We start from the raw sequence: 22,844 nt of genomic DNA, 5'->3' as shown, positions 1-22,844 counted from the left end.
AGTCTCAAGCAATCTGTCCGCCTCAGCCTCCCAAAGCACTGAGATTCCCAGGTATGAGCCACTGTGCCCGACCTAGATTTGTAATTTAATGACAGAAAACTTTTAAGTTCTACACATCTCTTACAGAGTAAAATACAAAATAAGGGGTGTGTATTATATTTAGTGTCAGCCTACTTCTCCCTTTCTCGTTGTACAGTATTCTCCAAAATTGAACTCCTTATAGTTTCTAAACACACAAGCTGTTTCTCATTTCAATGTCTTTGCACATTCTATTTCCTTTACAACCCTGTTCCTCTCCTTTTCTTTTTCAAAGCCACTTTTTAGACAACACACGTCACCATCAGCACCTCTACCATTCAAGGCACTCCTGTTCCTTCAGGTGACTGCTGTATTTTGAAATTTGCAAGTTTATACTTGTTCCTATCACAATATATTGTAAATTGTTTAGCAAATGCATCTCACCTGTTGGATTGTGAGTTCCTTGAGAGCAGAGGCTGTCTTAATCTGAAATGCAAATACAAAGGCATGCGGTAGTCAGGCAGGTCAAGTTACAAGATGTAAGCCTTACATGAGTGGTACCGATTAAAGGGGGCAGCTGCTTTTGGCCCCAGCCAATTGTTACTACCTGAGAATTTTGGCCTACTGATGTCAGACCTGATTTCAAAGAGAAACCAGAAATTTGGATCTCTATGTGAAATATCTAGAACTATAAACATTATCTCAAGTGATGTTTTTTGTTTTGTTTTGTGTTCTTTAAACTTCAGATCAAACAAAAACAGCTGTGGGTAAAATCCCCGGCCTCTAAATATTTGTTATATCAGCAGCTATCAGAGTGTGTGCTAAATCATAACAATTAGATTTATGGTGACTCAATGTGCCAAGTGTGTTATGTGCTTTAAGTACATTAATTCACTGAATCCTCATAACAATCCTGTAAAGTCGATACTATTATGCCCTACATTTTATAGATGAAAAAACCGAGGCACAGAGCAGTTATAGTACTTGGCCAAAGTCACACTGCTACTATGTAACAGATCTAGGATTTAAACTTGAGTAGTCTGACATAAGAATCTGTGTGCAACCACTGGCATACAGTGCGCCTCTCGTGGTTGCTGTTTCTGCTGTTCCAGGAAAAACAGAGGGAAGGTGGAAAGGAGGAGGCATGGGTTCTTGCCCTCCTTCTCCTAGTAACCAACTGATACAGTTTGGCAAACCACATAATCTCTGATCTGTTGTAAAATAAGAAGTTTGCAGTGTGTTAACTTTAAGTTCTCTTCCAGCTCTAAAATTCCTGTCATCATTAAGTTTATTTTTAAGGCAGACAGAATAATAGGAGAGTATGCAATTAGAGTTGCATGAGAGTATTTTGCCTAAGGTAAGAGTTTCTCTCATCTTCTCAAACAGATTTTAGAAAAGATGCTTAGGGAATGTGAGAAGAACCGTAACAGGGAAAAGTTAATAAGGCTAAAAAATAATTTTGTTGATTTAGAAAATACAAAATAAAATAATGTCATGGAAGCAGAATGAAGTTTCCTTAATCAAGGTAGTTAAAAGGGTAATAATGATAATTATTATATTATTATTATTATTATGCAGTTGGGAGGTCCAGGATGCCTTACATTTATGTAGCACTTCACATTTTACATACAGCCTATACAAACATTAGATATATTTTAAGTCTCACTTGTTATTAATCCATCCATATTTACATATTTGTAGAGCTCTGAAACTCATAGCCAGTCATCATCAAAATCTCCTATATCTTCATTCTCTTCCCTGAACTATTCCCTCAATATTCTTGTTCTAAAGGAAATATGGCTCTCCCTTAGGACCTTGCTTCCTTTGTACCCTCCTCCTCCTCCTGAGCCTTGTCATGGAGTAGATATGCTCCTCGTTCTTTTTTCATCCAGAGGCTCCTGCTTCCCTCTTGCCTAAAATCTGCCAGTTTGTCATCAGGATATACCACACAGTATATATGTGGGTGTCATCTATATACCCCAGGGTCACTCCCTCTCACGTTCTGAAGAATTTAGCTCCTGGCTCAGTGTCATTCTCTCTCTCCAGTAACACGCCTATCATAATTCTTGGTAGGTAATCTCATAGCACTCCATCTCCTACTGGGTTTGCTCTGGTACAAAGTAGACACATAGTAATGTTGGCATTTTCCTTGTAGTTTTCCTCCCCTATCTTCTTTGGGGTATACTTTTTTTCTAGTCTGTTTTGTGTAATATTTTAAGTCATAAATATTTAAACACAGAGAACGGTATTCAAAACATTGCATATGTAACACAGTACCTACCTCTCAGCTCTGTCAAATCTTAGCATTTTACATTTGCTTCCGATGCTTCTCAATCCTAATTCTCTCCTTCCCTTTCCAGAGTAATCATTATCTGGTTTTTGGTTACCATGTGCTTTTGGTTACCCATGCATCTATGCATACTATTTTTGCATATGTATCCAAAAATAATGTATAGTATTGTTTGGCCTGTTTAAAGTGCTCATATTTTTATTTTATTTCTTTATTTATTTATTGTTACTATTTTTTATTTTAGAAAAACTTTGTGGTTTTATTGTACCACGAGGCATTGAAACATCTGAACAAATCAATGTCTGGGCGGTGAGGCAGCTTCTTTCTCTTCACTTCTTTGGGTTACTAGAGCAACTTGTCAGTAGATTAAAAAAAAAAAAAAAAAAAAGGACAACCTTTTGCATTACTTAAGTCTTTCCAAGGCATGCGCTGGTACAACACAAACTTCTCTCCTCAGATGGAACTAGTCTAGCGTCCAGACATCATGCACAACACCTCGGCGGCGGCAGCGCACTGCGCCCACTCCCACCGCGGCCCTGCTCATTTGTGCGTGATATTTGGAGCATCTGGAGGAGTGGGAATAGCACTGGACAGAGGAGGGAGGAAGAAACAACGTGAGTGCCTGCTGAGAGGAGGTCAGCCGAAGTTGTGCAGGGCGAGCCTAAACACGTCATTGGTGCAAACCCAAGCATTGTTGATGTTCTTTAATAGGAACATCTGGTGGAACCCCATGATGGGGGTCTTCATCTGCCTTAAGCTGGCCCACAACCGTGCTGATGATGCAGCTATGTGGCGTGGGCTGATGGTCCTGCGCAGTCATGCTGTGCTGGATTTTCTGGAACGGAAGGCTAGACAGCTTCTCCACAATGGGAGCTTTCCCCTGGAACTGTTGTCCTGCCCACTTAAGGCATGATATGTCAATGTAAGTTGTACCTAGTTGGGTTCTATCGTTATCAAATAACTGGTAGTAATGTGGAATTTTATTCCACATTAGATTGGATCCAATCTGCTTCCATATTGGCTTGTCTCCCATTCTGGAGCGTCACCCGACCTCACAGAGAGACCCGAGGGACTGGCATGATGGCTGCAGCGGCGGCAGCAACCCAGCATGGTCTCAAAGTGCTCATATTTTTAAGTGGTCTCATGCATTACATATGCTACAACTTGACTTTCTCCTCAGTGATGTTTTTGAGATTTACCCATTGTGATTCAGGTAGCTGTCATCCAGTTATTTTTACCTGCCATAACGTGTTAAATTTAGTAAATATATTCTACTGAATGAATATTACAGATTACCCATTTACCTATTAATGGACAGGGAGGCTGCTCCCAATTATTTCACTATTAAAAACAGTTGTCTCAGACCCAGCACAGTGGCTCACGCCTGTAGTGCCAGCACTTTGGCAGGCTGAGGCAGGCGGATCGCTTGAGATTGGAAGTTGGAGACCGGCCTGGGCAACATGGTGAAACCCTGTCTCAACAAAAAATACAAAAATTAGCAGGGTGTGGTGGTGCATGCCTGTAGTCCCACCTACTTGGGAGGTGAGGTAGGAAGATGGCTTGAGCCTGGGAGGTCCAGGCTCCAGTGAGCTGTGATTGTGCCACTTCACTCCAGCCTGAGTGACAGACAGAGTAAGCCCCTGTCTTTAAAAAATAAATAAATAAATAAAATAGTTGCCTCGGTGAACATTGCATTTTTTTGTTTGTTTGTTTTTGTTTTTAGACAGAGTTTCACTCTTCTTGCCCAGGCTAGAATGCAATGGCACCATCTCGGCTCACTGCAACCTCCACCTCCCAGGTTCAAGCAATTCTCCTGTGTCAGCCTCCCAGGCGGCTGGGATTACAGGCGCCCACCACCATGCCCAGCTACTTTTGTATTTTTGGTAGAAATGGGGTTTCACCATGTTGGTCAGGCTGGTCTCGAACTCCTGACCTCAGGTGATCCGCCCACTTCAGCCTCCCAAAGTGCTGGGATTACAGGGGTGAGCCACCGTGCCCAGCCTTGAACATTGTTGTGTGCACCTTTTCTTCAGGCATAATTGTGAGAATTTCTCTAGGTCAGTGTCTCCAAAGTGGGAGGGGTATATTCAAGAACTGTATCCTGGGGGGCAGGAAGGAAATATTAAAATATGTGTTTATAAAATTTTTAATTTCATCTTTGTTTGGAATAAAGTAGGTATAAGGAAGCAGTTCGAATTCCAGGTTTTACTCTGATTTACCTTCATTATATTCCTTGTGCTTGTTTTTAATCAGCAGACCCAGCTTCTGAAATAAAGCAAATGTAATTCCAGCTCCACCACATGGTGGGGCAGAGACATCAGCTACACAATCCATAAACTTTGTCTACTGAGGGACTCAGGCCAAATGCTAGGAGTTGGAAAAACAAAGGACACCAGAGGCTGCTACTAATAGCTAATATCGAATCAGGATAAATATTCTCATCATTCAAACTAAAGGGGCTTTAGGACCTACACTGACAACTAGATGAGACCAACTTATAATTATTCCAACTACATGAAACTGTGATTCCAATTTTTTAAGAATGAAACAATCCCCCAGGCTCAGTGGTTCATGCTGGTAAACCCAGTACTTTGGGAGGCTGAAGGGGGCAGATCACTTGAGCCAAGGAGTTTAAGACCAGCCTGGTCAACATGGTGAAACCCTGTTTCTTCCAAAAATACAAGAAGTAGCTGAGCATGGTGGCGCACGCCTGTGGTCCCAGCTACTTGGAAGGTGGAGGCACGAGAATTGCTTGAACCCAGGAGGCAGAGGTTGCAGTGAGTCAAGATTACACCACCACACTCCAACTTGGGTGACAGAGCAAGGCTCTGTCTCAAAAAAAAAAAAAAAAAAAAAATTGCAAGCTGAATCAATTGAGATGTTTATGGTGTTGGCTATCATTTGTGCTGTTAATCATCAGACCTCTTCAATCAGGGCATGACCAAGATTAACTTTTTCCTCCCAAATTGATGTGGATGGTCTAATGCTGTGGGCTTCATCTTCAACATCATCTTGTCCCTTTTTAAAATAAGTATTCTGTTTGTAAACTGCTGATTTATTTGGAGCATCATCCCCATACACTTCTTGTAAAGCATCAGTGAGTTCACTATCCTTCCATCCAAGCTTCATCATAAATTTGGTGTTTGTTCTTGCTTCAACTTTAGCAGAATTCACATTGCTCTGATAGGGGCTCTTTACAAACTGATGTTTTATTCTTCTCAGTGCCTCAAACTAGATTCTGTTCAGACATGTTATAACAAGTTAATATAAGCTTATTTTGTTGAAAAAAAATTGACATCTATAGTTTTGGGATTTTTCTTTGGTTTGTTTGTTTGTTTGTTTGATGAGATAGGGTCTCCCTCTGTTGCCTAGCTTGGAGTGCAGTGGCGTGATCACAGCTCACTGCAAGCTCTGCCATCCGAGCTCAAGCAATCTTCCCACCTCAGCCCCCCAAGTAGCTGGGACTACAGGCACGTGCCACCATGCCCGGCTAATTTTTGTATTAGCCATGGACAACATGTCTCACCATGTTGCCCAGGCTGGTCTTGACTCCTGGGCTCAAGCCATTCACCTGCCTCAGCCTCCCAAAGTGCTGGGACTACAGGTGTGAGCCACTGCGCTCAGCCAGTTTTGTTTGTTTGTTTGTTTGTTTATAATACACATTTTTAATGAACTTTTTGAATACCCCCTCATATCTCTCTCTCAATTCTTGGAAGGCAAGATTAACAACCTAGTTTAGGTTTGGTGATGTGAAACTTTATTGTGGGTGACTCCATTTTGATTCTTAGTCTGATCTGTGGGGGCCTAGTACAGGAACTTAGTCCAAAACAATAGCCTCCTATAATTTGTATTTAACCTGAAGTACTGTTCTGGATTCAATAGATTCATTGGTGAACAAATGAGACACAGCTTATTACTTCATAGAACTTAGGGAAAAGTAGAGAGATAAATATTAAGCAGCTTTACAAACTGAGGTATGCTGTCTGATGGTGTTATGAGAGCATAATACAGAGACCCAATTGAGACTGGGAGTGGATGGCAGGTAAGGCTTCTCTAAAGTAGTAATATTTCAGCTAAGACCTGAGAGATGAGTAGGAGTTAGCCCAGATTGGAATGAGAGGAGGGACATTATAAGCTGAGAGAATAGTATATTGAAGGTCCTGAATTAGAAAAACACTTGGCATATTCATGTTTGAGGAATAAAGAGACTACTGTGGATGGTTATTAATGTTCAAGAATGAAAGAGATACAAGGTAAGATTGATGAGATAAGCAAAGGCTTGATAAGTTATGGTAAGGAAATTAGAATTTTTTTAAAATCCTAAATACAGTGGATATTATTGGGGAGTTCCTAAGAAGAGAAGATAAGATTAGATTAGTGATAAAATTACATTGATTTGAGATTAGATCTTATAAAAAGATGACTGGTTGCTTAGTAGAAAATGATACTTTATCTCAATATCAATCAGATACTGTGATAAAATATTCTGACAGCTTAGACAGGTAGAGGCTGTGTAGGGGAAACAAAATAGACAAATTTGAGATATTTGGGAGGTAAGATTGACAAAACTTGATAGTAAATTAAATTTGGGGCATGAGAGAGAAGATTAAAATATAGTTTACTTGTCTCCATATTTGAGTCATTTCCTTATGCTACTAAATAATATCAGCAGTCATTGCTTCAAGAAATCTCCTTGACATATTTTGCTTGAGTTTTATACTCACTGTGTATGATTTTCAGCTCTCTGTTCATAATAAATCATATTTCATTTAATGCTTCTTGACTTGTCTGTGAATGTTACTTGCTTTCTTTAAAAATTAAATATCAAAAGATAACTGAACACAATAAATCATGATCAATGCAATTACAACAGAAAGATGTGGTCAGGCACAGTGGCTCACGCCTGTACCCAGCACTTTGGGAGGCCAAGGCAGGTGGATGGCTAGAGTACCCAGGAGCTTAAGACCAGCCTAGACAGCATGGTGAGACCCCATCTCTACAAAAAATACAAAAATTAGCCAGGTGTGGTAGTGCATGCCCATAGTAACAGCTACTCAGCAGGCTGAGGTGGGAGATTCAATTGAGCCTGGGAGGTTGAGGCTGCAGTGAGCCGAGAATTGTGCATAGAAAGATATTACAAAACATATTGACATTGGCACTGATGTGCAAAAGCAATGATGGGTGAAATAGCTGGTCCCTTAGCATGAAGGCAGTGGTACCAAACTGTACTGATATTCATTGTATTCTTCATTGTCACACACAGTAAAAATGAAAAGCCAGTTTCACTTAAAACTGTCCTTGATGAAGCAGTTGCTCTTTATATGCTCATTTTGTCACAGAAAATACAGAAACTATGTGTACGTAATGTTTAGAATTTTATAAGGAGCAAGGACTAATGCTGCATACTAAAATACAATGGTGGTCTTAATAAAAGAAAATTGTGCAATTGAGTTGTGAACTGACCTAGCGACTTTATTCAGAAAATGACATTTTTACATGAAAGTAGTGATAAACAAACTACAGTAATTCAGACATGGGTATTTGGCATATTGGCAAAAATAAATAGAATGCGCCTGTCATTTTAGGAGAACAATTGACATTATTTGTTACCAAGGATAAAATTTAAGCTTCTAACTAAAAAATCAGAAATTTGAAAAACTTTTACCAACCATTGTGAGTATGAAAACTTTCCAATACTTAAAGGCTTTCTGATGTATGTGAGGTTTTTTTTTAATGTTATTTAATGTAATGTGTTAGCATTTTAAAGATCTGTGTAAGTCAGCAAACAATTATTTTGATGAATGCATAATGTTACAAAATCATGTATAGGTGAAAGATCTATTCAAAGCACAAGACTTTAATGTAAGGAGTACAAAATGTTTACTGATAGGCTTTCATATTCCGTACTGCAACTCATCTTTAAGAAACTACCTCTTGCTGGGAGCTTGACGTTGGGTACACGTGGGCATAATCTTTATGCCAGACACTGGAGACTACCAGAAGGTGGCAGCAGGGAGCGGAGAAAGGGTTGAAAAACTATCACGTACTATACTCTTTCCCTGCGTGATGGATACAATTGTACCCCAAACCTCAGCATCACGCAGTATACCCATGTAACAAACCTGCACATGTGCCCCCTGAATCTAAGATAAAAGTTGGAATTTTAAAAACTACCACTTGTTGCCTTTTATTGTAGTGTCAACAGTTATCTGAAAAAGATATTAAAACACTCTTTTTACCAATTACGTATACATAGGAAGCCAGATTATCTTCATATATTTCTACCAAAAAAGAATAGCGTATGTAAGAATCCAGCTGTCTTTAATTAAGCCAAACTATAAGCAAATTTGCAAAAAAAAAAAAAAAAAAGCAATAACACTTTTCTCACCAAATATTTTTTGTGATAGAAAAAAAATAGATTTTTTTTTTTTTCTGCTGAGTAGTCTAGGGGAAATTTTAAAAATTTAAATACAAAATATATATTTTTTTGAGATGGAGTCTCACTCTCGCCCAGGCTGGGGTGCAGTGGCATGATCTCGTCTCACTGCAACCTCCACCACCTCCCAAGTTCAAGCAATTCTCCTGCCTCAGCCTCCTGAATAGCTGGGTTTTCACCACGTTGGGCAGGCTGGTCTCGAGCTCCTGACCTCAAGTGATTTGCCTGCCTTGGCCTCCTGAAGTGCTAGGATTACAGGCATGAGCCACCACGCCCAGGCAGAAACTATTCTATATGATACTGTAATTGTGGATACATGACCCGATGCATTTGCCAATAATCATAGAACTATTTCATAGCATATAGAATGAACCTTAATGTATGCATATTAAAAGAAATCATTTAAGAGTCAGAGGATCCTGGCTGGAACACAAAATGTGACAAAATAATCAAACTGTATTATAATGTATGAAACAACCTCACTAAAGAAGGTGTAGAAAAAGGTACTTATTTGGGAATGAGTGGAATCTGTAAGACTAAAGGCAAAAGAAAATATACATATGCACTGTACTCTAGTTAATAAAGTTGTTTCTCATGGGAAAGTAGGTTAACAATTCTGATACTGTTATACATGTACACTGCAATTAAATAATTAAGTAAATGTTTGGTATATGGTGGGAACCAAGTATCTTATTGTTGGAGTGGGAGTTTATAAGTAAAGGGAGGAGGGTAGAATGATTCATCTAGTAATGGATTAGAGTTGAGGCACCACATAGGTATTAATTCACATTTAGCTTAATACAGATACAGATGGTTACATACAGAAATATTTATAGGTATGTGTATATAGATGTGCTAGTAAACATATGTGTACAGTTGGCCCTCCATATCCATGAGTGCTACATCTGTGAATTCCACCAACTAGGAATCAGAAAAAAAATGGAAGGTTACATCTCTAATGAACACCTACAAATGTTTTTTCTTGTCATTATTCCCTAAACAAAACAGAATACCAACTATTTACATAGCATTTACATTGCATTACGTATTCAAAATAATCTAGAAATGATCTGAAGTATATGGGTGGGGGTGGAGCACGGTGGCTCACACCTGTAATCCCAGCACTTTAGAAGGCCAAGGCAGGCGGATTGCTTGAGCCCAGGAGTTCAAGACCAGCCTGGGCAACATGGCGAAACCCAATCTTTACTAAAAGTCAAACAAATTAGCTGAGTGTGGTGGTGAGCCCCTGGGAGGCGGAGGTTGCAGTGAGCCGAGATTGCGCCACTGCACTCTAGCCTGGGTGACAGAGTGAGACTCTGTCTCAGAAAAAAAAAAAAAAAAAATAGAATAGTTTCACCACCCTAAAAAATATCCCATCCTTCACCTATTCAATCTTCTTCTACCTCCCCTCAATCCGCTTGCAACCACTGATCTTTTTACTATTGCTATAATATTGCCTTTTCCAGAATGTCATATAACTAGAATCACACAGTATGTAGCCTTTTCAGACTGGCTTATTTCACTTAGCAATATGCATTTAAATGTCATACATGTCTTTTTGTGGCTCAAGAACTCATTTCCTTTTATTGCTGAATAATATTCCATTGTATGGATGTACCACAGTTTGTTTATTCATTTAACTATTGAAAGATATCTTGGTTGCTTCTCGTTTTTGGAGTTAGGAATACAATTGTTATAAACATTTGGGTGTAGGTCAGGCGTGGTGGTTCATGCCTGTAATCTGTAATCCCAACACTTTGGGAAGCTGAGGCAGGGGGATCCATTGAGGCCAAGAGTTAAAGACCAGCTTGGGAAAAATAGTGAGACCTTGTCTCTACTAAATTTGTGTGTGTGTGTGTGTGTGTGTGTGTGTGGGAGTTTCACTCTTGTTGCCCAGGCTGGAGTGCAATGGCGCGATCTCAGTTCACTGCAACCTCCGCCTCGCAGGTTCAAGCGATTCTCCTGCCTCAGACTCCCGAGTAGCTGGGATTACAGGCATGCACCACCACTCCCAGCTAATTTTGTAATTTTAATAGAGAAGGGGTTTCTCCATGTTGGTCAGGCTGGTCTTGAAATACTGACCTCAGGTAATCCGCCTGCCTCGGCCTCCCAAAGTACTGGGATTACAGGCATGAGCCACCACACCCAGCCCTCTACTAAAATTTTTTTAAAATTAGCTGGACTTTTTGGCATGTGCCTGTGTTCTCAACTACATGGGAGGCTGAGGTGAGAGGATTGCTTGAGTCCAGAATGTTATATATATATGTGTGTATATATACATGTGTGTATATATATGTTTGTGTGTATATATGTGTGTGTGTATGTGTGTGTGTATGCGTGTGTGTGTGTGTATATATATATATATTTTTTTAGACAGAGTCTTGCTCTGTCACCCAGGCTGGAGTTCAGTGGTACAATCTTGGCTCACTGCAACCTCTACCTCCTGGGTTCAAGCAAATCTCCTTCCTCAGCCTCCTGAGTGGCTGGAATTCAGGTGCACCCCACCATGCCAGGCTAATTTTTTTGTATTTTTGGTAGAGATGGGGTTTCACCATGTTGGTCAGGCTGGTCTTGAACTCCTGACCTTGTGATCCGCCTGCCTCGGCCTCCCAAAGTGCTGGGATTACAGGCATGAGCCACCGCGCCGAGCCCTCACAAGTAATATTTCAAAGGTAATTTTCTGAGTTTTATTTCCATGATAATTATGTCTGCTGTGGGGAAGACTTATACTTTCAAAGAATTTTAATATTTAAATCAATGGGAAGAGAAAACCAGGCAGTGGGATGGGTGTGCCATATCTAAATCACATTATGCTAGTTTGTTTTGCAATGATGTTTTCATTTTTTCTCAGGTATGCCAGCCATATAATTATTATTAATGATATGTTACATTTTTATTCTCTAAAATTATGTCACTCATTTGCCAAACATTTACTGAGTGCTTGTGCAAAAGAAAGGAAGGGAAAGTGACATTCATTTTTCTATTTGACACATATTTATTGAGCCTATCTTGCAAAGAGCACTTTGCAAGAAGACTGGGATACAACTTTAGACAAAATCTATATGGTCTCTGTCCTCAGGGAGTTTACAATCTCATGAAAGAGTGAATCTTTAAACAGTTACACAAATTACTTAAATTCTATGAAGGAAAGGAATGTTATGAGATGTGTCATTATAGAAGTAACTTTCAATATTTTTCTCACCTAATTATCACAATCACTGATGTAGTTTACAAATGAGGAAAATGAGGCTGAGACTGAACTACATGCCAAGGGCCCGAGAGCAAGTAAATCCTTGCAAGTAAAAAACAGAATGTCTAATTTAAGTCTATGTCATTCTAAAGATCATGCTTGAAAACACTGTATTATAGCCTAAATTTCATGAAACTGTGAGGGACAGACCTTATTTTGATTTTATTAATAAGAAAACTGGTGCTAAGAGGAACTAGAACTAAAATCTCTTGAACAATCCCCTTATTTTTCTATTATGTTATAAGCTTCCTCAAAACTTGTATGGTTTGTAAGTTTGATGATACAAACAAACCATACATGGAGAAACTGAATAAATTTTTTGTACTTTAAAAAATATAGGATTGTTGTTGAAACAAGCTACCATTAAGCAAAGTACTATATTTTAACATAATTCTGGCAAATGCCTTACATCTCTCTTTGCTGATTTTGTTACTTTTCTGTTAATCGCATATTTCATTGGACAAGTCTATTGCTATGGGTGAGAATAAAGAAGGAAACAGTTCTTCAAACAAGCAAACTCACTCTTCATCAAATTATTTTGTGGAGGAAAGTTTCCTGATCGGGGCAGTGGCCTCACGCCTGTAATCCCAGCAGTTTGGGAGGCTGAGGCGGGCGGATCACTAGAGTCTAGGAGTTGTAGACCAGTTTGGGCAACATGGCGAAACCCTGTCTCTACAAAAAACACAAAAATTAGCTGGATGTGGTGGCGCGCGCCTGTGATCCCAGCTACTCGGTAGGCTGAGGTGGGAGCATCACCTGAGCCTGGGAGGCTGAGGCTTCAGTGTGCCAAGATCGCACCACTGCACTTCAGCCTGGGCGACAGAGACCCTGTCTGGAAAGAAAAAGAAAAAAAAAAAAAGGTACCAATAAAAATTTCAATTTATGTCATTCAGAATTTCACGGATTTTTTTCAGTTATTGCAGATTCTTCAGATGACTCCATCAATGCAGTAAGAATCTTGAATTTTTCTTTGCAGAGGAAAAACTGACAACATATTAATCTTTATGTGGGGTGCAGATAGGGAAAAGATTTTTAAAAGCACAATAAAAAAAGGAAAGCAAGATTACTTTTATTTTAAAAACCTAGATAGCTCTGCTTAAGCCTTTCTGTTGTCAAGTCGTTTGCGGCAAAAAACAGGGATATGATATAGCAAACAGAAAAAATATGAAAAAAATCACATACATAGTGCAGGAAATATTAGTAATAGATTTAGGACAGAATAAATTGCCCAACTTTAGCTTCGTTTATCTTTCTGCTAGAGGATCTGGTGGCCACAACAACTTATGCACATTTTCAAAGATAAATCATGGACATATTTAATAAAGATTACTTCTCTTTTCTTATTACTATCATTTTGCTTACAATGGAGCACGCAGTAACTACCTTCCTTGCCTTTCTTGAGATTCTCCTTTGGCTGCCTACACAGGAAACCAAGGCGGGGAGTGCCACGGGTGATCTCATGCTGGCATGACGTCAAGAACCCTTGACGTCAGAAGGCGGTTGCCACGGACACCGTTCGCCACCGACGGCAGAGTCGTGAAACCCCATCACTACTACATTCGTCTCCGTTTCGGCCTCTGCAGGGTGTAAGCTGCTAAAGAAGCTTCAACCTTAAGGGGGCCTCAGGGAGAGAGTTGTGCTGCTGCCGCCGAGAGCTCCACCTCCGTGGCTCTGGGTCCGGGGCCCCGGCCTGTGGCGGCGAGCGGCGGCCGCTGGAGACGAGCGGCGGCTGCAGGCGGCCCGCCCGGGTCTATCTCGCTCCGTGCAGGGCCGGGAGAGGAATCCGCCATATTGGAGCCGGGGCCGGAGGTGCCTTGGAGCCGCGGCGCGAGGCTGGTGGAGGTGGCGGCCCTGGTCTGGATCGGGGAGGAGTCGGCTCTGCCCTGGCCCGCAAGGCTGGGGAGCTAATGAGGCGCTTCGGCTAGTCTCCTCCCCGCCCACTCCCTCCACTTTCTGCCGCCGGGACCCGGCTGGGAGCCGGCTGTGGCAGTGGCAGTGGCAGTGGCAGCGGCAGGATGTTCTCCAAGAAGCCGCACGGGGACGTGAAGAAGTCCACCCAGAAGGTGCTGGACACCAAGAAGGACGCACTGACTCGCCTCAAGCACCTGCGCATCGTCATCGGTGAGGAGCAAGGGGTGGCAGCGCCGAGGCCTGGGTTGCCCGGCCTTCCCTTTCCTGGGAGCCCCTGCGGACTCTCCCTCGGGACCTGGCGCGGTGCAGGAGAGGGCAAATCGTAGCCTCTGCGGAGACGCGGGAGGGTGAATAATTCGGAGAAGCGAAAACTTGGCAGTTGGCAGCACTAATTACGGTTAACGCAGGAATATCTAATTTTGAGTTAATAGTCTGAATTCATTTTTTAAAATTGGTATTACTGTAAAAACTTAGATCTTTAAGGCTTTGCGGGGAGACCTGGCATTGTGGATAATGGTGTTTATAGGATATGTTTGCCAGATGACTACTGCCAACCCCACCCAAGTAAAAAGAAAAATAAAATCCTTTCTCAGACAATATAAACCTTAATCTTTCAAGTTTCTTGGCAGATGAAGACAAGGAGGAAGCAGTCACACCTCTTTGGGAAGTGGGTGGTTCCCAAAAAGCTGTGGGAAGGAACCCCGCCCTTTTGTTAATGCACCTTGTTCATCACTAGTCATTTAGAGGGAGAACTATTATAGGTAGTTTATCTCATCCTTTGCTTCTCGAGAATTGTATATAATTCTATTTTTATTTAATTAAAAAAAATTTTTTTGTACCGTCGTCTGCCCTTAAGTTCTGTTTTGCTGGTAGACCAAACAGTGCTCTAAGTTTTGAATATAATGTTAATCGACTCTTTTGAATACTTAGTCATTTGGTAGGCTGGTAAGGGTTGTTATAATACTTATGGAACTTATGGTCCAATAAATGGATTTTTTAGATGAAGACATTTGAGATGAAAAGGAAAGTTATTTTGCCTGTGTTGATACGTAGAGTTAATGGTAGAACTGGCTGAAGAAGATGCATTCATCCAGATGCCTGAATCCTAGTTCAGAGTTTATCTCGAGCTGTCTTCCTGATGCGTATTTGTTTTGGAAAGTGATGTTTATTTAGTGAAAAAAGTAAGTCCCTTATTTGAGGTACATGTTTCTCTAGTCTACTGTTTACTCATACCACCAGGATACCACCAATATTACCCATTTCTATGATGCTTTACTGTTTACAGTGATTTCACGTAAATTATGATAATCCTTGCAGTAACTCTATAGGTAGGTATTATTATTCTCCATTTTTTACAAACAAAAAAGCTGAAGTTTGGAAACATCAAGTAGTCAGCCAGCTACTAGGAGGCTGAGTCAGAACTGGAACCCAGATTTGTGTCTCTAGTTTGTTTTTTTTTACTCTTTCTACATTTATGACAGCTAATCTTTGTCACAAGTAAATTGTATTTATTCCAGTGGAGTAGTAAGAAAGCAGTTAATCCAGTTTAGAGCTATAAAAAGCTCAGTTTTCAAGAAAATATAAAGCTTCTAAATATAGTGGAGATTGTGATCTTTTTGTTTTCATTCTACTTGAGAATTAAGCCATTGAAATAAAGATTTAGCTGGGAATAGGACACAGAAAGTTAATATGTGAATGCAGGAGAGGGACCACAGGTAATGGCAATTTGAAATTGAACACTTAATGGAGCTTGACACCTACTTGGGATAAGCTGTAGGTTAGGTAACGGCACAGCTATAAAGTTGAGTTCCAATAAAGTATTGAGATTTCCTAAATTAAGGGCTATACTTTATTTATAGAATGGTTAAGGAATTATTTATATATACTTTTTTGGCATAGAGTTTTTTTCCGTCTGGGAGACATGGAAAATTAAAAGATAAATTAAGAGAGAGGTCACACATACAAGGTATTTTGTAGGACTTAGCTTGCTTGGTTTGAAAACAAAACAAGTCTTTTATTGTTGTCGTTATTTTGTTTGAAATACACTTATTTCAAACAAAGTACAAAGAAATGTAATTTCTAAGAAAAGGAATGAGACAAAGTAGAATGACAAAAACTAGTGTCTTTTAGAGGTCTGCCAGTCAGGTATTTGATTTTGCAGATGGAAAAGCCAATTTCAGTCTTTTTTGGAAGAAGGTACAGGTTTTAAATAAGGTAAACACAATGAGGAAACTAGTTTGCAGAGTAACTGAGTATTGCCAGTTACACAGGCTTTTGATTTTTGTTTGGTCCCATAGTTCATATGGGACCAAACAGAACTGCCATTCACTCAGAGTACTTATAGGAGGATTCAGTGCATCCATATGTATGAGAACATAATCATAATTTAAATATCCGCTGTAAACTTTTTTCCTGGCATGTGTTCCCACTGTAGGACAATCCAAGTTAAATTTATAGAACTTGACTCTGAGGATTTAGATTTAAATCTGGTATGTTTATTGATATTATTACATACTTGATTTGTAGAAACTAAAGTCAGGGTTTTCTTAAAACAGAAAAAAAAGCCTTGTCTGGTTTCTAAAGCTGTTGTCCTTTCTACCTACCCCCTCTCACCCATTTTACAAGTAATGGTAATGATACTATAAATTAGCACATGTAAATTGGCTAACATAATATTTGGCATGTAGTGGGTATTGACTAAATGTTAGTTTTGTTTTACTTTAAAGCTAACAGTTCTGTCCTCTTGATGTAAAAATAAAAAGATAAGTGCTTATTTAGCTAAAAATATATTATTTATTGTTAAATAATTCTGACAGCTTTATTGAGGTATAATTGGCACATAGTCAATTGCACATATTTAAAGTACATAATTGAATAATTTTTACATATGCATATCTCACGAATAACAAAGATTTAAAATATCCAATATATAGATAGTGACAATCAGGATAATATATGTATAATCAGCTGGGTGCCGTAGCTCACGCCTGTAATCCCAGTACTTTGGGAGGCTGAGGTGGGCGGATCACGACGTCAGGAATTCAAGACCAGCCTGGCCAACACAGTGAAACTCCGTCTCTATTAAAAATCAGGCATAGTGGCACGCACCTGTAGTCCCAGCTACTTGGGAGGCTGAGGCAGGAGAATTGCGTGAACACCAGAGGCGGAGGTTGTGGTGAGTCAAGATCACGCTACTGCACTCCAGCGTGGGCAACAGAGCGAGACTCCCTCTCAGAAAAAAAAAAAAAAGAAAAAAAATATGCGCGTGTGTGTGTGTGTGTGTGTGTGTATATATATATGTAAGTATGTATAAACTCCCAAAGTTTTCTCATGCCCCTTTGTAATATCTTTCTCCCATCCTAGTTGCACTCTCCCACCTTTCCTGAGCAACCAGTAATCTGCTGTCACCCTAGATTAGTTTGCATTATCTAGGGTTTTATATAAATGGGATTATACAGTATATAAATGGAATTATCCTGTACGGTCATTTTATGTTTGATTTCTTCTGTTTTTTTTTTTGAGATGGAGTCTCACTCTGTCACCCAGGCGTGATCTTGGCTCACTGCAACCACTGCCTCAGCCTCTTGAGTAGCTGGGATTACAGGCGCCGCGCCACCATGCCAGGCTAATTTTTTTTTTTTTTTTTTTTTGTATTTTAGTAGAGATGGGGTTTCACTGTGTTGCCCAGGCTGGTTTTGAACTCCTGAGCTCAGGCAATCCACCTGCCTCAGCCTCCCAAAGTGCTGGGATTACAGGCATGAGCCACCGCGCCCGGCCTTTTTTTTTTATTTCTAGTAGAGATAGGGTTTCACCATGTTGGTCAGGCTGGTCTTGAACTCCTGACCTCATGATCCGCCTGCCTCAGCCTCCCAAAGTGCTGGGATTATAGGTGTGAGCCATCGCACCCGCCATTATTCACAGTTTTTAAATCCATTCACCTGTTGATGGAAATATGGGTTGTTCTTGGCTGTTACAAATAAAGCTGCTGTGAAAGACCTATGCTTTATTTCTCTTGGATAAATACCTAGGATTGAAATGTCCGGATCATATGGCAGTTGTACATTTAGCTTTGTAAGAGATGGTCAAATTGTTTTTCACCATTTTACATACTCACCAGCAATGATGAGAGTTCCAGTTCCTACACATATGCACCACCAGCACCAATCAGTATGGCCAGTCTTAATTTCAGCCACTCAGCCACTCTTAAGTGTGTACTAGTTATAATTAGTAGTTCCTTGATACCAAATCTCTTTTTTTTTTTTTGAGATGGAGTCTTGCCCTGTCTCCCAAGCTGGAGTGCAGTGTGCAGTGGCGAGATCTCAGCTCACCTCACCCTCCACCTCCTGGGTTCAAGCAATTCTCCTGCCTCAGCCTCCAAGTAGCTGGGATTACAGGTGGGTACCACCATGCCTGGCTAATTTTTGTACTTTTAGTAGAGATGGGGTTTTGCTGTGTTGGCCAGGCTGGTCTTGAAATCCTGAACTCAGGTGATCGGCCCACCTTGGCCTCCCAAAATGTTGGGATTACAGGCGGGCGTGAGCCACTGTGCCAGGCATCAGATATCTTTTTATTGTACTTGTTTGCCATTGTATAACTTCTTTGATGAGTTTGTGTTTACATCTTTTACATGTTTTTTAATTAAGTTTTTTGCTTTCTTAATTCAGTTTTGAAAGTTCTTTAGGCCAGGTGCAGTGACTCATGCCTGTAATCTCTGCACTTTGGAAGGCCGAGGCAGGTGGCTCACTTGAGGTCAGGAGTTCGAGACCAGCCCAGCCAACATGGTGAAACCCCGTCTCTACTAAAAATAACCAGGTGTGGTAGCACACGCCTGTAATCCAGCTATTCAGGAGGCTGAGACGGCAGAATTGCTTGAACCTGGGAGGTGGAAGTTTGCAGTGAGCTGAGATTGTGCAGCTGCACCCCAGCCTGGGTGACAGAGTGAGACTCTCAAAAAAGGAAAAAGAAAGTTCTTTATATTCTGGATACAGATTTATCAGACACATGATTTGCAAAGTTTTTTTTCCCAGTCTTTGGACTGTCTCTTCATTCTCTTAAAGTTTTCTTTGAAGAAGTTTCTTTGAAGAAGCAGAAATGCTTAATTTTTATTGTCTATATGTCAATTTTTTCTTTATGGTTTTTGCTTTTTGATTTTGTATCTAAAATCTTTGCCTAACCCATGCTCACAAAGATTTTCTTCTTGCTTTTTTCTAGAAGTTTTACAGTTTTAGGATCTATTTTGCTCTGTGATTCATCTTGAGTTTTAAGCTATGGTATGAGGTGGCTTGAAGTTTATGTTTTTGCATTTGGATATCCAGTTGTTCCAGCTCTGTTTGTTGAAAAAGACTATCTTTACTGAATTGCCTTTGTACTTTTGCCAAAACTTAGTTTTCCAGAAATATGTATGGGCCTATTTCTGGACTCTATTTTGTTCCAGTGATCTGTTTATCTTCGTTGGTGCCAGTACCACAGTGTTTGATTACTGTAACTTTATAATAAATCTTGAAATCAAGTAGTGTTGTCCCTCCCACTTTGTTCTTCCTTTTCAAAGTTTCTTTTTTTTCCCAAATGCCAGGTCCTTTACATTTCCATATGAACTTTAAAATTTGTTGAGCTTGGTGTGGTGGCTCACACATGTAATCCCAGCACTTTGGGAGGCTGAGGTGGGCAGATTGCTTGAGCCTAGGAGTTTGAGACCAGCTTGAGCTTGGACAACATGCTGAAACCCCATCTCTCCAAAAAGGAAAAAGAAAAAGAAAAAAAGCTGAGCTTGGTAGTGTGTGCCTGGGATCCCAGCCACCTGGGAGGCTGAGGTGAGAGGATCACGTGTGCCTGGAAGGTCGAGACTGCAATGAGCTGTGATGGCACCACTGCACTCCAGCTTGGGTGACACAGTGACTGACACTCTGTCTTTTTTTTTTTTTTTTTTAAAGGTGGTCAATTTCTTAAAAACCCGCCACCACCACCACCAAAAAACCTATTGGGATTTTGATTGGGATTATGTTGAATCTATAGATCAGTTTGGGAAAATTGACAATATTGAATACACTGATTCATGAACAAGGTGTTTCTCCACCTACTTAAGACTTCTTTAATTTCTCTCAGCAGTGTTTTGTAGTTCAGTGTGCAGGTCTTACACATCTTTTGTCAGACTTATCCCTAAATATTTTCTACTTTGATCTTTTATAAATGTTACCTTTATATCTATTTCTGATTGGATCTCATATCGGGAAATACCATTGATTTGTGTATATTGAGCTTATGTCCTACAAACCTGCTGAACTGACTTAGTTCTGTTATTTATTTATTTTTTTGAGACAGAGTCTCACTCTGTCGCCCAGGCTGGAGTGCAGTGGGATGATCTTGGCTCACTGCAACCTCCGCCTCCCAGGTTCAGCAATTCTCCTGCCTCAGCCTACTGAGTGGTTGGGATTACAGGCACGCACCACGAAGGCTGGCTGATTTTTGTATTTGTACTAGAGACAGGGTTTCACCATGTTGGTAAGGCTGGTCTTGAACTCCTGACCTCGTGATCCACCCGCCTCAGCCTCCCAAAGTCCTGGGTTTACAGGTGTGAGCTACAGTGCCCAGCAAGTTCTGTTAGTTTTTTGTAGATTCTTTTGGATATTTTTCATAGAGAATCAGTCTAAAAATATAGTTTTACTTCTTCCTTTCCAATCTGGATGCCTTTTGTTTCTTTTTCTTGCCTTACTGAAGTGACTAGAACCTCCAGTATGACATAGACTAGAAGTAATGAGAGTGGGCAGTCTCATCTCGTTCTTGATCTTAGGGGTAAAGCAATCGATTGATTTTTTTTCACTGTATAGTATGATACTAACTGTAGGTTTTTTGTAGATGCCCTTTATCAGGTTTAGAGAGTTTCATTCTATTCCTGGTTGGCTGAGGGTTTCCCAGGAATAGAATTCCCAGGAATCCAACATCAGGAATGGATGTTGGATTTATTGAATGCTTTTCTGTTTCTGTTGATATAAACAAGATTTCATCTAAGTTGTCAAATTTATAGGTATAAATTATTCATTATACTCTCTTATTATCCTTTTAATATGATAGGATTCATGTCCGAGCGTAGTGGCTCATGCCTGTAATCCCAGCACTTGGGAGGGCAAGGCTGGTGGATCACTTGAGGTCAGGAGTTGGAGACCAGCCTGACCAACATGCTGAAATCCTGTCTGAACTAAAAATACTAAAGTAGCCGGACCTTGTGGCTCATGCTTGTAGTCCCAGCTACTAGGGAGGCTGAGGCAGGAGAATCACTTGAACCCAGGAGGCAGAGGTTGCAGTGAGCTGAGATTATGCCACTGTACTCCAGCCTGGGCAACAGAGCGGGACTCTCAAATGTGTGTGTGTATGTATATATGTAGTAGGACCCATGGTGATGTTATCTTTCTCATTTCTTGTCTGATAATTTGTCTTTCTTTTCCTGATCAGCCTGACTAGAGTCTTACCACTTTTATTGATCTTCTAAAGAACCATCTTTTGGTTTTATTGATTTTTCTGTGTGTGTGTGTGTGTGTGTGTGTGTGTGTGTGTGTGTTTAGGTTCCTTGATATCTGCTTTGGTTTTTGCTATTTTCTTTTTTATTTTTGTAGGCGGGAGGTAGGAGACAGAGTTTCGCTCTTGTCACCCAGGCTGGAGTGCAGTGGCACAATCTTGCCTCACTGCAACCTCTGCCTCCCGGGTTCAAGCGATTCTCCGCCTCAGCCTTCCGAGTAGCTGGGACTACAGGCGTGCGCCACCCCGCCTGGCTCATTTTTGTATTTTTAGTAGAGTCGAGGTTTTACCATGCTGGCCAGGCTGGTCTCAAACTCCTGACCTCAAGTGATCCACATGTCTCGGCCTCCCAAAATGCCGGGATTACAGGCATGAGTTACCATGCCCAGCAGTCTTTGTTATTTTCTTTCTTCTGCTTAGTTTAGTTTAATTTGCTCTTTTTGTAGTTTCATAAATGGTAAACTGTGGTTATTGATTTGAAACTGTTCTTCTTTCTACTATAGGCATTTAGTGATAAAAATTTTCCCCTAACTAGCATCTCACAACTTAGGATATTTTGTATTTTCATTTTCATTTATTTCCAAAATACTTTCTAACTTTCCTTTTGAGTTTTTTAATCCATGGGTTATATACAAGTCTGTTCTTTAACTTCAAATATTTGTAGATTATTCAGATACCTTTTGGTTATTGATTTCAAATTCAATTCCATTGTAGTTAGAAAACATTGTTTTTTGTGACCCGAATTATTTAAAAGTTAATGAAATTTGTTTGATGGTCCAGAGATGTTTTAACTTGATAAATTTCCTTTATGCACTTGAAAGGAATATATATTCTGCTCTTGGTGGGTTAAGTGTTTGAAAAATGTCAATTAGGACGAGTTGCTTGTTAGTGTTGTTCAAGTCTTCTCTGTCCTTAATGAATTTCTGTCTGGTTGTTTTCATCAAGTATTCAGAGAAGAGTGTTGAAGTTTCTCACTGTAATTGTGGGTTTTGTCGATTTTCTTTTGAACTTCTATCAGTATTTGCTTCATATATTTTGAAGCTCTGTCATTGGTTGTCTAAACCTTTAGGATTATTTCTTTTTGATGAATTGACTCCTTTATCATTTTGAAATGATACCTTTCTCCCTGGTAATAATCTTTGCTTTGGAATCTACTTTGATATTAATATAGCCATTGCGACTTTCATTTGATTAGTGTTAGCAGGATATATATATTCCCATCTTTTAAATCTACTTGTGTTTTTATATTTGAAGTGGGTTTATATTGTTGGCAGCATATGGTTGGGTCTTTTTTTATCTAACCTAATTATGCCTTTTAATCGAGATGTTTGGATAGGTACATTTAACATGATTGTTGATATGGTTAGGTTTGAGTTTGTCATCTTTTTGTTGGTTTTCTGTTTGACCTGTCTGTTCCTTAGTTCCCTTTT

The 22,844-nt window shown here is 40.1% G+C and overlaps 1 protein-coding gene and 1 pseudogene across 13 annotated transcripts in view; one reads left to right on the top strand and one right to left on the bottom strand.

Moving 5' to 3' along the window:
• Positions 1-2,940: 2,940 nt before the first annotated feature.
• On the bottom strand, positions 2,941-3,341 carry LOC123574380 (nuclear transport factor 2 pseudogene; annotated as a pseudogene).
• Positions 3,342-13,575: 10,234 nt separating this feature from the next.
• Positions 13,576-22,844, top strand: part of RALGAPA1 (Ral GTPase activating protein catalytic subunit alpha 1) — a 275,782-nt gene continuing 266,513 nt past the window's right edge. For 12 of the 13 annotated variants that reach the window (XM_073997236.1, XM_005561086.4, XM_065548726.1 and 9 more), the window contains exon 1: positions 13,576-14,115. In XM_073997236.1, the coding sequence (XP_073853337.1) occupies positions 14,010-14,115 (106 nt within the window). In that variant the 5' untranslated portion in view covers positions 13,576-14,009. Of the gene's footprint in view, positions 14,116-18,171; positions 18,300-22,844 lie in introns of all 13 variants that reach the window. The other variant, XM_065548720.2, reaches the window with a different exon arrangement.

Source organism: Macaca fascicularis, chromosome 7 (assembly GCF_037993035.2).
Source record: "Macaca fascicularis isolate 582-1 chromosome 7, T2T-MFA8v1.1".
In the NCBI taxonomy this organism is placed as follows: domain Eukaryota; kingdom Metazoa; phylum Chordata; class Mammalia; order Primates; family Cercopithecidae; genus Macaca; species Macaca fascicularis.
Note: the sequence above shows the minus strand (reverse complement) of the source record. Positions and strands in the feature narration are given on the sequence as shown.